Raw genomic sequence first — 15,542 nt, forward strand, 5'->3', positions numbered from 1 at the left:
TGCCCCCACTGCCTCCCTCCCTCTTCTCTCCCTGCCGGCTTCCTACCTCCTCCCCGGCGCTGCTCCCTCCAAGCCGCGACGCATGGAGCGGCTTGACCGCGGCAAGGACAGCGGCCAAGCCGGCCGGCCCTTCCTCTGCCTCCCCTCCCCTCCCCACTCCACTCACCCCTCATTGGCAATGAGGAGCAGCGGAGGGGCGAGGTGCGGCGGCGGCGCATAAAGAGGAGCGCGGCCTCCTCTTCCTAGGCAGCAGCAAGTGTGGTGGCACCGCCCCCTGCCTCCATCTCCGGCGGCGGGCGTGGTGGCAGAGGCGGCGGCATGGTGGCGGCGAGCCTGGTGGCGGCAGCAGTGGTGGCGTGGTGGTGGCGAGCCTGGTAGTGGCAGCGGTGGCGGCATGGTGGTGGCGAGCCTGGTGGTGGCAGCGGCGGGGGTGCGGCTGGGATTTTTTTATTTCTTGTTCATTTTTTTACCAAGTATTAAAAATGCACACGGCAAAGAGCTTTATCGTGTGACCGACAGAAGGCACACGACAAAGAGTTTTTGCCGTGTATATCTGCTATGTGCTCTTTGTCATGTCCGGTGCACGGCAAAGCCTTTGCTGCGGGTTTTTGAGGCTTAGTCGTGTGCTCAGCATGGGAATCCAATAGTGCAAGGACCTATTTGTATAAGAACTAATTATATGAGAGAAGTGATTCTGTGGCTAAAAGTGATTCTCTAGCATAAACTCTTAAAATCATGATGGAGAATCACTTCAGAGAACCAGAAGAAGCTAATTTTTTTCAACTCTCAACCTCTTAGTTCATTTTATAGAATCAGTTCATAAAATCAGTAGAGAATCATTTCTCTCTAAAATATTGTTCAGAAGAGCCCTTGCTGAATTCAACAAAGAATCAGTTCTGCAAGCGCACCCTAATGGTCGATGCTGCATAGGCTGACCTTTGCGGCCGACTGACCGTGCTTATTCCTCTACTCAATTAGAGTCACACACATATTTGTTTCTCTAATTCCTCCCCTCTCGTATAACACAGCCTTCATCTTATTGTGGAGAGTATACTTGCCAAACTTTGATTTTGAATTTATTTATTCTAGATCACATCGTCCATATACCATGACTACATTATCATTCTCCAGCCCTTAGCCAGTCATGCATCCACCAATTACAATACCGCTGCTCTTGTGACGATTTCCATGTCTCATTAGCAGCAACGGTGCTAGGATGTGGCAGCGTGTCTTTTGCCTGCATATCAAGTTAGATTACTTCTCCCAAACGAGTAATTGGAGAAATGATGCATTCAAATGCATCTCTCTATCTATCTAGTTTATGTACGAATTGTGTTTAACTTATTTCTAAGTTTTTGTGGTATATTATCTCAAATTCGATGAGATAGGAATGGAGTATGCTACTATGGCCCGCTAGGGGCGGTAAAAGACTTTAAAATTTAATCTACACAAGATCAGATCCTAAAAGAACCGGAGGATCTAATCTTATATAATTTTAAACTAAAATATATAAAAACTAAATTGAATTTTGAACTAAGACCATCATCCATTACCAAAGCTGCGGTGGCCCGGCCAGCATAGAACATGCTTTACCCTTGAACGCCTTCGGTGAGATGGCGCCACCCAGCCCGGGCCCATCGCTCAGCCTCCCTCCGCCCTACCACTCCCTCCCCCGCCTTCTCCACCCGCGCCACCGCCTCCCGCTCCGCCGCCTCCTCGCGGCGCACGCGCTCGCCGCCGTCGCGGGCCACCTCTCGCTCCCGGACCCACGCCCCCACACCCTCATCCTCGCCGCCTACTCCCGCCTCGCGCGCGCCTCGCCCTCCGCTCTCCTCCTCCTCTTCCGCTCCTCCCTCCGCCTCTCCGTCGCCCCCACCCGCCACACCCTCCCGCTCGCCGTCTCCGCGGCCTCCTCCGCGGGCCGCCGCCACCTCCCGCTCGCGCTCTCCCTCCACGCCGTCGCGGTCTCCCGCAACCTCCTGACGTCCCCGCACGTCGCCAACGCGCTCGTCTCGCTGTACGCCAGGCACGTGCTCCCGGACGCCGCGCGCAGGGTGTTCGAGGAAATGCCCTCTGCCCCGGATGTCGTCTCCTACAACGCGCTGGTGCACGCGTACGTGAGCGCCGGGCGGGTGCGCATCGCGCGGGAGCTGTTCGAGGCCATGTCTGTGCGGGACGCCGTGTCCTGGGGCACGGTCATCACCGGGTGCGCCAAGGCTGGTTGGCTGGAGGAGGCAGTGGGTCTGTTTGACAGGATGAGGGAAGAGAACTTCAGGCCCGACGATGTCACACTGGCTGTGGTGCTCTCGTGCTGTGCGCAGCTGGGGGCGCTGGACAAGGGGCGGGAGGTGCATGAGTATGTCAGGCAGACCAGGCCCCGCCCCAACGTGTTCTTGTGCACGGGGCTCGTTGATCTCTACGCAAAGTGCGGTTGCGTCGAGGATGCAATGGGGGTGTTCGAGGCATGCCCTGAGAGGAATGTGTTCACGTGGAACGCGCTCATTGTTGGACTGGCAATGCATGGCCATGGCATGGTGGCACTGAAGTACTTCCACCGGATGCTGGCTCATGGAATTCAGCCAGACGGGGTCTCATTCTTGGGGGTGCTGATCGCTTGTGGCCACGCTGGCCTGGTGAACATGGCAAGACACATATTTTCAGAAATGGAGGACGTGCACGATGTGCCCCGGGAACTGAAACACTATGGGTGCATGGCTGACCTGTTGGGTCGGGCTGGACTCATCGAAGAAGCAATGGACATGGTCAGGAAGATGACCATGGAAGGAGACAGTTACATGTGGGGAGGTATACTTGCTGGATGTAGAATGCATCGGAATGTGGAGGCAGCGGAGGTTGCGGCCTGGCATCTGTTGCAACTGAACCCTGATGATAGTGGGGTGTACTCTGCCATGGCTTGGATTTATGCAGATGGAGGTAGGTGGGAGGATGTAGCAAGGATCAGGAAGTTGATGGACGAAAGGATTGGCAGGAGAAATGCTGGCTGCAGTTCAATTACAACCCTATGCTGAGTTGATTGTGGTGGGATATATATCAGAATTCACTAATTCAGAAACACTTGGAGTAGAGAGTAAGTAGTTTGGAAAGAGGATCGGCACCAATTGCAATGATAAGAGATAAGACTCACGAAGACTCGAGGTACATATTATTTTAGTGTGAGAATTCAGATATATTTCGGTATTTGTTATCAATGTAGCTTGAGCTCCTAGTGATACCAATTACCAAATCTCACTGCTCTGCAGGTGCAGGCATAGCTACTGTATTTCACGAGGCCTTATATTTGTGCTGCCAAATGTGAATTTAGTGGAGTCATCTTGCAGTTTCACGCACAATGTGTGGCTTCTCCTTCATGAATTGCACATCCATGAACTTTGTAGCTAACTAGCTACTGCATTTTGCCATAAAATCAAAGCTCATTCTGACGCCAACAAAGGAGGTTCATGAATGAAGTGAAGAGGGATAGGTGGAAAATTTCCTGGCGCAGTGGAACTAAATTTCTCTCGCAGCTAGCGGATCCTTCGTGATATATTTCTCAGGAATTCAATCTGAATGCTGAGTGGTGCTCAGATCCTGTGCAGCATTTTGGGTCACAAGAAACGGTCAGGATTACTTGCTCTGCCGCTGATTTTGCCCCATGATTAACGCATGCCAGTTGGTGTTGTGGTGGTGAATTAACTTCGATGTACAAGGCTAATTACTCTCTGGCAATCTCGTTAAAGACTGGTATGTAAGTTCTTATTGAAGACAAGTAGCATGCTGTTTGTCTATGATGTGTAATTAAAGTAGCTTGCTGTTTGTCTATGATGTGTAATCGATATTGTGAATAATTGACTAATTTCAAGAGGGAATGAAAAGTTGCAGTCCCTCAGAGTAAAAACGTTGATTTATATCCTTATTGGTTTCCTGTTGTAGTGCTGTAAGAGTGCATTTCGTATACTCTTTGGTGAGAAACATCAAGCTTGTCGGTAGGCTTGTGCCGTCGCGTGCCGGCCAAACCGCTCCCCGTGGATAAGTGCCACCGCAGGACATCAGTCGCAGGCCGATCACCGCTGATGAGGGGAAAAACCTGTGTTTTGCAAATGTAGTATAGAACACTTGAAGGCATGAGCCCGTGAATGGGGATCATGCAATGGATTAGAAGCCACATGACCTATATATGAGCATATTCTTTCTTGGCCTATAAGGTCGAACTATTATTAGTGACAGTGAAAGGACTGGTACAACCATTGGTCGCTGCGGCTAAATCTCGCTCATGTTTCTCAAGAATTGAACCTGAAAGTCTTGTGCAGCTCAGACTCTACACATTTCGCATTTTATCTCAGAAAATTATCCGCTGCTAATGCCAGGTGATATGTCTTGTTTGTTTATACTCCCTCTATTCTAAATTATTAGTCGTTTAAGCTTTTCTAGGTGCTTAGTTTTTTATATATGTCTACTATGTATTTTGAAAAGTCAAAATGAGTAATAATTTGGAACGGAGAAAGACAGTCTGGCTCATCTTATTTAAGGCTGGTGTACGAATTCCTACTGAAGAGAAGTGGCTTGATGTCTGTCTATGGTGTGTGATTGCAAGCCTAATGAGAATAATTGACTGATTTTGAACAGGAATTAAAGTTTGCGTTCCTTCAGGGCACAAAAGGCTGACTTCACATCGTTGCTGGTTTACTGCTGCAGTGCTTCTCATGCACAATGCGTGCACTGTTAACCTGATTCGGTGTGCGATAACATAAATCTTGCTTAATGTCACTCCACTTCTTGCATGCCACGAGAAGGGAGCTGAACTGCAGGAGGAAACAATCAACCATCTAGCAAGCAAATCTTCTGAGCCATTCAAGCAGACAGACGAAAAGGGAAAATGAGAGACACTATAGAATTGGAAGAGAAATTTGTTAAAAAAAACATAATAGCCGGCTCTAGCCCAGGCGCAATACACACCATGGGCCCATCACACACACACGGGTACAATGTCTAACACGATCATCCAAAAAAAAGTTGAAAGTAACTTGAAGAGAGATGATCCTATGGCCTCATTTCTTTTTATTGCAAAGGAACACAAAGGAAAACTTTGAAAGAGCCAGAGAGAAGTCTCGCGACCTCTCAAAATATAACGACACATTACTAAGTTGCAGTGCTGCAAAACAGGAATTATCAGTTGGACGAGGGTAAGGCTTTCTCATGAGAAGTAAACATAGCAGTAATGGATGCAGTCCCGATCTCTGTCTGTCATACTTCCGAGGCATTTGCCTGATCGGCTGTTCATTCTTTAATCATGATTCAATCATGCAGAGCTCACGGCAACAGAACGAACCAAAGGGAGACCAAAACAGGGAAAACTATCACATTTCCAACAACCTTTTTTATTTTGTCCGAATCAGGTACAAGAAGCTTTCATGTATGAAATGGCTACACAGATGCTATCCAAGAAGAAATGTAAATATGTCTCTCAATGAGATGATTCCTTCCACAAATCTGGTACTTTGTTCAATAACAACCACCCGCCGCACCCCTGATGACAAGGCATACAGTGCGTCAAATTCAAATCAGCAGGCCCAACTTCTGATGAAACAGAAGCAATTGATTTCCGGCAATAAATGAAATCCAAACATACTCCTGATGAGATCAGGAACATGAATCATACAAACTAGTACCTGGAATACACAATTTCTCCAAGACTTCAAGCAAGGTACTCGTCTGCAAACACGTATGACATTGTCTTCGGCCCTGCACCTGGTACTGCACATCCAATGCCTAAAAAAGATTAAAGACAACAATGATATTATCCTCTCATAGAGTACCGAGTCTGTCATAAGATGATGCATGATGATTTACAGCCTCTTGTGAACTTAAAGAAACTTGAACTCGATTCTGTTTAGATTCAAAGCAGGTTGGAGTTGGACTACCAGAAACTCTACCGCAAGTTGATTCAGTATGGTGGCCATCAGTCCATGTCCTGGGGACTCTGCTAACATGTTCCAGATGACAGCCCCAGCCAACACAAGGACTCGCAATTGCAAACATGTAGTTCTTATAACAGGTGAATTATTTTCGAACAAAAAAACAAGTTATGAAGGAAGGTCTGAGAACAGGAAGTCAGGAACCAAGAGGACATCAGCACCAGGAGCACCTGGAGTAGAGTGCAACGCTGGTGTTAAGTCTGATGAGAACTCAATAATGGACTTACTCATTAAATGAGCCAACACTGAAAAAATTCTTGTTTTGTATTTCCTTTTCATGTTCTGATGGACAAAACATCATCATGCAAAAGCCTTGTATTGACTTCTGGCCAAGTGGCCATCAAATCAAAACCATAGGAATTGCAGTTTTTCACTATGGAACTGAGTATATGCATACAATGTGAAAGAAAATGTAACTTGCACAATTAAAAAGCAAGAGGTGATGGATTACATTTTGCACAGTTACTTGTTCAAGTTCAATGCGAGCGTAGACGTCATTCTTCGCCAGAGCCATGATATCACTGCGGAAACAGGCAAGACTGAAAATTAAGATACTCCAAGAGGATTAAAAAAATGGCAAATAAAGTAATGGGATCAGCTATATAAGTTCCTCTGAAGTTAGTCTGAAGATTGTGCCAAGACAGCTTTCATTTTGATTTGATGTACTCGATTTTGTGGAACATCATACAGAGAGCATTCAACCATGTAATATATACAAAGAAATCAGCAATAAAGATAACGTGTCTTTGTTAAGTTTCAGGAAACCGGCAAAGAGCTAATGTTCAGAACATCCAAAATATATTTTAAAAAGAGTAAAATGCATTGGAGGCCCATCAGCTTGTAAGAGTGTGTCACATAGATCCATAAGCTCTGAAAGTGCATTTCTACAACATCAACATCAACAAAGCCTTTTAATCCCAAGCAAGTTGGGGTAGACTAGAGTTGAAACCCAACAAAGACCATTATTCATGGTTCTGGCACGAGAATCACGGCTTTCCAAGCACTCCTATCCAAGGACAAAACTCTAGGTATACTCCAGTCTTTCAAGTCTTTTCTAATTGTTTCTTCCCATGTCAACTTCGGCCGGCCCCTGCCTCTCCTCATATTACCGTCGTGCTTTAGGATACCACTATGCACTGGTGCCTCTGGCGGTCTCCGTTGGACATGTCCAAACCATCTCAGCCGGTCTTCGATAAACTTTTCTTCAATTGGTGCTAACCCTAGCCTATCCCGTATATCATCATTTCGAACTCGATCCATCCTTGTATGCCCACAAATCCAACGCAACATGCGCATTTCTGCAACACTTAATTGTTGGACATGCCGCCTTTTTGTAGGCCAACATTCCGCACATACAACATTGCCGGTCTAATCGTCGTTCTATAAAACTTGCCTTTTAACTTCTGAGGTACCTTCTTGTCACAGGACGCCAGATGATTGGCGCCACTTCATCCATCCCGTTTTGATTCTATGACTAACATCCTCATCAATATCTCCATCTTTCTGTAGCATCGATCCCAAATATCGAAAGGTATCCCTCTTGGGCACTACTTGGCCTTCCAAACTAACATCTCCCTCCTCATGAGTGGCGCCGAAGTCACACCTCATATACTCAGTTTTAGTCCTGCTAAGTCCAAAACCTTTGGACTCTAGCGTTTGCCGCCACAACTCCAGCTTCCTATTCACTCCCGCATGGCTTTCATCAACTAATACGACATCATCAGCGAAAAGCATACACCAAGGAATATCACCTTGTATGTCTCTTGTGACCTCATCCATCACTAAGGCAAAAAGATACGGGCTCAAAGCTGATCCTTGATGTAGTCCTATCTTAATCGGAAAGTCATCTGTGTCACCATCACTTGTTCGGACCCTAGTCATTATATTATTGTACATGTCCTTAATGAGGGCCACATACTTTGTTGGGACTTTATGCCTATCCAAAGCCCACCACATCACATTCCGTGGTATCTTGTCATAAGCCTTCTCCAAGTCAATGAAAACCATGTGTAGGTCCTTCTGCTCTCTATACCGCTCCGTGACATGTCTTATTAGGAAAATTGCTTCTATGGTTGACCTTCCAGGCATGAAACCAAACTGGTTCATAGTGACCCGCGTCATCCCTCTCAAACGATGCTCAATAACTCTCTCCCATAGCTTTATAGTATGGCTCATCAACTTAATTCCCCGGTAGTTGGTGCAGCTTTGAATATCCTCTTTGTTCTTGTAGATCGGCACCAATATACTCCTCCACTCTTCAGGCATCTTGTTCGACCGAAAAATACGGTTGAAAAGTTTTATTAGCCAAACTATAGCTATATCACCTAGGCACCTCCACACCTCGACTGGAATACCATCAGGGCCTGTTGCCTTACCTCCTTTCATCCTTTTCAACGCCTCTTTGACCTCAGATTCTTGAATCCTCCTCACAAAGCGCCTGTTGGTGTCATCAAAAGAGTCGTCCAGCTGAAAAGTTGTATTCTCATTATCCCCGTTATACAGTCTGTCAAAATACTCTTGCCATCCAAGTCTGATTTCATCCTCCTTCACCAAGAGCTGATCCATATCGTCCTTAATGCACTTAACCTGGCTGAAGTCCCTCGTCTTTCTCTCACGCACCCTCGCCATCCTATAGATGTCCTTCTCTCCTTCCTTTGTATTCAGTCGTTGGTACATATCCTCATAAGCCCGACCCTTCGCCTCACTCACAGCTCGCTTTGCGATCTTCTTTGCCACCTTGTACTTCTCTATATTATCTGCACTCCTATCAAGAAACAAATGCTTATAACACTCTTTCTTCTCCTTAATAGCCCTCTGAAAGTGCATTTCTGAGTCCCTAAATTCTAAAAGTTGTGCCATTTAAATCCATATCCCTCCACGTAGGCATCTACGCTGACATGGCATGCTGACTAGTTATCTCCTCTCTCAACCCTTTTCATCTTCCTCAATTTCCCTGGTCTTTGGCTGGGGCATTTCGTCAAGCAGGTTGCAGGCAAGATGAGCTCCGGCAGATGCGTAGTTTGGCAGCCTCTCCGGCTTCTTGCCTTTTGTCAACCATCTTTCAAAAAAATAAACAAAAAATTATGCCAAATGGACAGGAGGTTTAAGAGTGTGTTTTTCAACACACAGTAGCCCCTTCTTTTTTAGCTTAAGAGATGAACCTATGGTGTATTTTTTTCAGGTAAAAGATCAATGAAAGGTAACAGCGGTTAGCTCTTAGGGACTTAGGAGGATGATCATAAAATTGGTAGCAGCGCTGGTAAACTGGAAAACATAGTTCTACCCGCTCCTTAATTTCTAAAAGCCTCGAACAATAGATCACGAGCACTATCCGGAAACGAGATCAATCTGACGTTCTCTAGAGTTTAGATCCACAAAAAAATTTGTTTTCATTTGAAATACCTTGCTAATATGCATCTTGCTATCCTGGGGAATAGATAGATGGTACAGATGTATAAAGGACCGAGTAGAAGAAATGTCAAAGGTCATGGGGTGGCCAAGTAATGGTAAAAGGTAGCAACTAGGATCTCAGGACCAAAGTTTTACAAAAAACAATTTCATTTAGCATAATGGCATTACCCCACAAAGGTGAATGGCAAGTAATAGCTAACTACTTTGATATTATCAAATATCATCACAAAAAGTTCACAGTTCACACCCCCTCCACGAAACACGCCATAGCTAGCCAAGTATCCAATGTTGGAGATAACAATAAATATCAGACAAGGACCAGTTTCTTGACTTATTTTGAGGTGCATTGTGCCAGCACACAAAAATGCAGAAGCCCAGTGCAACACTTCATCAGACAGAATCGCCACTTGGTTTCATCAATATAATGTAAAAGAACAGGATAGCCGCACAGCAAAAGCAAATGTTACAGTATGCAAACCTGAGTGAGTAGACATCACGGAGGGATCCATTGTCATCAATTATAGGAATTGAGCTTACTCTATCTGGAGAGGAATGAATCGACATAATAGTTCAATTCAGTAACAGCTACTTTATAAAGATTGACAGTTATAAGTTCAGAAGCAGCACATGCAAAAAAAAAAGGCTTTGAATCTCCGCAAACATGGGGAAAAAAAACAGTAAACAGTCTCTTTTTTGCGTTTCAAATGCACTTGGTAGAGTTCATTGCTCATACACAACTTTATGCCATAAATCCATTTGTCTGAATCCCTAGAGTTAACAAACCAGTAAAAAATTCCATAAATACTGATACAACATTGCTCGCTAAGTTCTCTAATAGGCTAGTAAAGATGCATATCCTAATGTGCCACACTGCCACTGCAGCAGTAAACCAGCAAGGTACAAAATTAATTTGCAAGGAACACATTATACAGATCAACTGTACATTAATCTAGACAATAGGTGCTTGCTGGGTGCAACATTTAGTTTTGCAGGAATCCAAGAGGTAAAAACTGAGGAACACTCCTTTCTCCTAGTTTAAAAAGTGATGATTAAACAATACCAGAAACTGGATTACTTCTGTAACAAGTACACAAATTGTAACAGTTGGAGACTAAAAACTAAAGTGATGTGATGCATGATCCTACCTATCACCTAAGGTGTTACATGTTAGAAGCTTTCATGCACATTCCATGGTACAATTTAGTTCGTACCTTCACTGTTGATTTGAAATTGTTATCTGCATTATTAAAGAAGAACTGATCACATGATTAAGTTGATTTCTTAGTCACCTATTGCCGTTTATGATCATAACAGTTGGAAACATAAATATGAATACTGCATCTTGAATGTCAAGATACCTTGAAGCAGCAGATCCAGGCAGGAATTTAATGGAGAACTCAGTCGCAAAGTTCTGAGCAGTCTGTTACTTGTTCTCCCTGTATGTGGAGACCAAGTACCAATAGGAATATTGAGAAGCTGATTGTGCAGAAGAGAATAACCTTCAGGCTGTTCTTGTAGCTTCAAGCAAAGAACTAAAAACATCAACAAGATAAAAGTTGGCTTAATTTGACATGGGTGAAATTAATCAAGTAATGGGTCATTAGTCTTATAGAACAATATCATACATTTCAAAATCCCCTGAAGGGTTGCAAGATTAAGCAAAGGCATCCCTGATGAATCTGGCAACGACTTAAAGATAGGAACTGAAGATATTTCATTTCTCATTATACTCAGTGCCACATCCACTAAATTATCTGAATCCTTAACCTGAAGAAAGACATATAGCGCCATAAGATAGAAAAACAAGTATTTACTAGAAATGTTTAGCTCCAATCAATGCAGAATATTAAAGAAAAACTATTGTGAGATTATTACAAGTCCAGTCCCTCCCAGCCCACAAAAAAAGGCACCACCCTAGTTCAGGAGAAAGAATCTCATAATGACATGCACATTGCTCAATGAGCAGGTCAAATAATCATAAGGAATAATATTCCAAAAAGTGAAAAACAAAACAGTTATATCCATTTTTATCTTCATTCATGACAACCTCATTCATCATCGCCATCATATACATTTTTTTCTACAATCATTTGATAGATTTTGGCGGGGGCAAATCATGGTAATATCTATTAGTGTCAATTTTATTCCTCTTGCAGGGTAATAAAGAATTTGTAATTCGCCTGGCACAGATGGCATTTGTTAGAATATGTTGATATGGATCATTAGTCTTGGCTGTTTGGGCCTCTTTGGCTGTGCCGCTTAGGGTCATGCGCCCTGGTCAAGCGTGCGCCGGCACCTCCTTGGTGCTGTAGGGTTTTGTGGTAGATTGTGTTGTAATAGGCAAGGATCCCCTAGATTGGGTGTTTCCCTATAAACCCTAGCTGATCCTTGCCTATATAATGTAACCCTCTATTCATTGGAATACAATCTACAATTTCCTGTGCCAATACTTTCCTTCAGCATTAAGATTAATATTGTATTAGAGACAATATTAAGAATCACGTACATAATATCTTTTCATATTTTGAAGGTGCTGTTTAACTGTTTATGCAGAAAAATAAATTGAATAAAAAATCTGGTGGATATATGGAGATGTACATGAATTAATGGCCTTCTCTGCATAGCAGCACCATCAGGCCCACCATAAAACTGCAGTTTTGCTTCTTTCCAAGCAGAAATGGGATGCATTTCAAGCTCTTCATTGCCAAGAGCCCTTATGTTTCTCTGCAACTGCAAAGCAAATAATAATTAATAAAAACATAAAATGCTTTCAAGGAGAAACACAGTTTTATTCATTCCCACCTTTCTCAACATTAATACAAAATCAGATGCAGTGAGCATGCCTGTTATGGTTCCCTGATGGTCGTCCCAGAGAGGAACTAAAGCAAGGCCCTGAAAACAAAAAAGTTAAAGCTACTCTAAAATGATTTAATCAGCAGAAGGGGACACCAAAGGTGGCTAGAGGTCCACACGGTATACAGCAGCACCACACACAAACAATGATTTAACAGCCAAATAGGACCTTAAAAGGGCACAATTGCCTATTTGTCAAAGTTATTTCATTCTGAATGGACATAAAGTCATGACAGTTGCAGGTACAGATGAAACAAATGCCTGCTTCTATAAGTTTTTTTGTTTGTCCAGTTATAGACCATAATAAAGAAAATAAATTTAACTGTTTCTAAAAATGAGGATGATAGTTTCCAGAACATCTTCTAAAATTCTTCAATAATAAAAATAAAACAGAACAAAGTTCATGTGAGAGCAAACGAGCACCACAAAGGAGAAGTGAATGTTTTGGAGCAAATCTTCCAAGCACGGCAACACACATACCTCATCATGCATTATTTTAAATGCTTGCTTAACAGGAAGCTGAGTGTCCAAAATTGCTAACTGAAATGTTCATACAAACACCAATTATTCGCATATAGTCTAAAGCAAAGTGACTTATGAGTTACAAGAAAAGAACCTAACCTTGCTAGAAAGAGGAACAACATCATATATGGTATTATGTAATAATATTCCAGAGATCCCATGGCGGAAAACTGCTATTTGCATGCCTGGGTTTTGAGACGAAGGCTCTGGAGGCATCTGTTTGGACATTCAAGACCACAGTATATAACAGACCTATAGTTCAGGAATATGCAAAACAGAAAATTCAATATCAAACTTCTGAGACATACTGTTGTCAAAATGGTACCCTCATCCATATTAATTCCTCTGATAGGAGAAGGCTCTGGCTGCACAACTGGTTGTGCATTGTTTTCCACAAGCACTTCGTTGCTGATCAGTCCATATTCATCACGCATAAAGGGTTTCGACTCATCACACCTCCAGGCACCATCAACCAAAAATCGGTACTGAATTGCACCAGAAGGAAACATAAATGCATGTAATGGCAACAAAAAGAAAAGCAAGGAGCAAGAGAATATTTTATGCAATAGCCGGGCAGTGTGCACTGGTACACTGGAATATCATCTTCATATAGTTTGCTAACCTTGGAATGGAACCGAACAATCACATGTGAACTAACGGACACAATTACAAATAACAATGGTGTGAGTTTGGTACAAATGTGCAATGTTACCTCCAAGAGTTACATAGAAGTCATAAAAAAGCCAAATATTTAATATAAAAACCCATTGTGAATATGTCAAATATCTAATGTTTCTATCAATTGCTAGGAATTGAAAGAAATATATCTTGAAGAAATGGTTCACAATAGTTGGTTGCTAAATATGCAAGATTGCAAGTACTTCAAAGGAGTGAGACAGACGAGAATTAAGGGGCATTCAGTACGTATTAAGTGTAACTGCAACTATTAATTGCCACCAGGGAAAAAGAGTCACAATAAATAAGCTCCCTATACACATGGATCGAAATGTCAAATACGGAAACCTGAGAGATAGAGGTATGACTGTATTTAACTGTAACTCACTTCATAATGACATTGAAGGCATGCTTTTGTGATGCAGCAACTAACTGTTGTGGCATTTTCCTTTATGGCAGTCACTACGCGACGGCTAAAGCCTCTTGTCGGAACCGACAGAGATAGTGGGGTGCGGGCGGTACCCCGGACACCTATGCCACGTCTGCCACTGTAGGATATACCAACTTTTCAACAACTCTGTCCATGGTTTATGCAACTTTAGTACCCCAGACTGGTGAACTAAAATACTGAATAAGGAGTTCCAAATGCCTAATACCGCCCATGAACCATGTATTTGAGATCAAAAGATATTCAACTCCAACATTCATTACAGCATTCACTAACTGCTAACGGTAAACCATCCACGACGTGCCCCACAAAAATCCAGCAGGCACAGCAGCTATGCATAGAAACAGAATAGCTCCTTCCAAGACACTGACCACACTCCCTTGGCATGCAAGGATCATCAGCAGCCAGAAGCATTAAGCCCGCAGGCACCGCCGCCCAGCGCCTCAACCCCCACCCGCTACAACTACCAACTAACGCAGATGCATTTCTTCCCGCAACAATCTGACATCCGACGAAACAGCACCAAGCGGAACCAAACCCAGGATTCCTATCTGTCAGACTGTCACCAAGCACAATTCTAAACAATCACGGAAAGTAACAGCCGTGCAAGGTAACAGGCTCAATTCTATCCACAAGGGCGCCAATCCAGAACCTGCAGGCCTACCTATCCAGAGCAAACTACCAAGCAGTGTAACAAATCCAAGGGCAGTAACGAAGACAAGCAATGAATCAGGCGCGAGGCGAATCAGAGCAGCACGAAGCAGCGACCCACCTGGTAAACCCCGGGGGGCAGATCGAAGACGACCTGGAACTCGGTCCCGACCAGCGCCATGGGGTACTCCGTCCACCTGCGGCCACAGCAAGCAAGAGCGGGAACCAGGAATCAGCATTACATCCCCCTCCGCCACGGGGGGGGCCGCAAAAAAAGAAAAACAAAGGCCGGCCCGCGCCCCCGGCCCCGAGACGGGACCTCCGGTGACCAGGCCCGTACTCACCCGGTGAAGCTGCCGCAGAAGGAGGCGTGCCGGCCGCCGTACGGCCACGAGAAGCGCTGCAGCACCATGGGGGAACCCTAGCGACGCGCGAGAGGAGCGGGCGGGCGAGGGAGGGAGGGAGGGGGAGCAGCGCCGGCGCCCCCGACGCCGACCAGCCGACCGACCGACCAAACCCTAGCCCCGCGGGAGCGAGCCCATCCGCGGGGACCCAGCCGGCCGCCCCGGATTATATGGGCGCTGGGGGGAGGGAGCCGAGGCCGCACGCAGGCGCAGGCAGGGAGGCAGAGCCGGAAGAGGAAATTTGGTGTGAAGGGGGGGGGAGCGGGGGTGTGGGGAGCGAGCGGAGGAGTGAGGAGGGGAGGGCGTTGGAGCGCGTCCGCGCCCTACCGGCGTCCGCGCCCTTGTTTTTTGTAGGCTTGCGCTTTGGGTTGGCTCGGGTTGTTGGTGGGTACGGCGGCCTCTTCCTCGCTTCGCCTTCGCCGCCGCTGCTCCTCCAGCCCCCACCGTCGCTTCCATTTTTCCAATTTTTTATTGGGTTTTGCACTGAAATTTCCGGGAGGGTTTGCGTTGCGCTGGTGGTGCTCCTGTCTTTGGGCCGGCAGGGAATGATTGGCCGGCGGGCGCTTCGCTCGTGGCGGGCGTCTGTGGGTTTTCCTTGTTGCCTGT

The 15,542-nt window shown here is 45.0% G+C and overlaps 2 protein-coding genes across 5 annotated transcripts; one reads left to right on the forward strand and one right to left on the reverse strand.

Annotated features, from left to right (window-relative positions):
• Nucleotides 1–1,603: 1,603 nt before the first annotated feature.
• On the forward strand, nt 1,604–3,909 carry LOC120683392 (pentatricopeptide repeat-containing protein At5g61800-like). Its single transcript, XM_039965471.1, has 2 exons — nt 1,604–3,156; nt 3,261–3,909. Exon 1 carries the CDS (start codon nt 1,614–1,616, stop codon nt 3,027–3,029), a length of 1,416 nt encoding a protein of 471 aa, XP_039821405.1. The 5' UTR covers nt 1,604–1,613; the 3' UTR covers nt 3,030–3,156; nt 3,261–3,909.
• Nucleotides 3,910–5,332: 1,423 nt separating this feature from the next.
• Nucleotides 5,333–15,215, reverse strand: LOC120681426 (sucrose nonfermenting 4-like protein). Of its 4 annotated transcripts, XM_039962919.1 has the most exons (13): nt 14,877–15,214; nt 14,654–14,729; nt 13,067–13,243; nt 12,858–12,974; nt 12,717–12,776; nt 12,186–12,275; nt 11,982–12,113; nt 11,009–11,150; nt 10,742–10,915; nt 9,862–9,925; nt 6,424–6,493; nt 5,667–5,766; nt 5,333–5,524 (listed from the first exon to the last, which is right to left on the reverse strand). In XM_039962919.1, exons 1-13 carry the CDS (start codon nt 14,942–14,944, stop codon nt 5,433–5,435), a joined length of 1,362 nt encoding a protein of 453 aa, XP_039818853.1. In that variant the 5' UTR covers nt 14,945–15,214; the 3' UTR covers nt 5,333–5,432. The 4 variants fall into 4 exon arrangements, 2 of the variants coding, with proteins under 2 accessions (XP_039818853.1, XP_039818854.1); XM_039962920.1 differs by lacking the exon at nt 11,009–11,150 and having other exon boundaries at nt 10,742–10,901; nt 14,877–15,215; XR_005677868.1 differs by lacking the exons at nt 5,333–5,524; nt 5,667–5,766 and adding an exon at nt 10,595–10,620 and having other exon boundaries at nt 6,473–6,493; nt 14,877–15,215.
• Nucleotides 15,216–15,542: the final 327 nt, after the last annotated feature.

The sequence above is a fragment of the Panicum virgatum genome, chromosome 7N, assembly GCF_016808335.1.
Source record: "Panicum virgatum strain AP13 chromosome 7N, P.virgatum_v5, whole genome shotgun sequence".
Lineage (NCBI taxonomy): Eukaryota > Viridiplantae > Streptophyta > Magnoliopsida > Poales > Poaceae > Panicum > Panicum virgatum.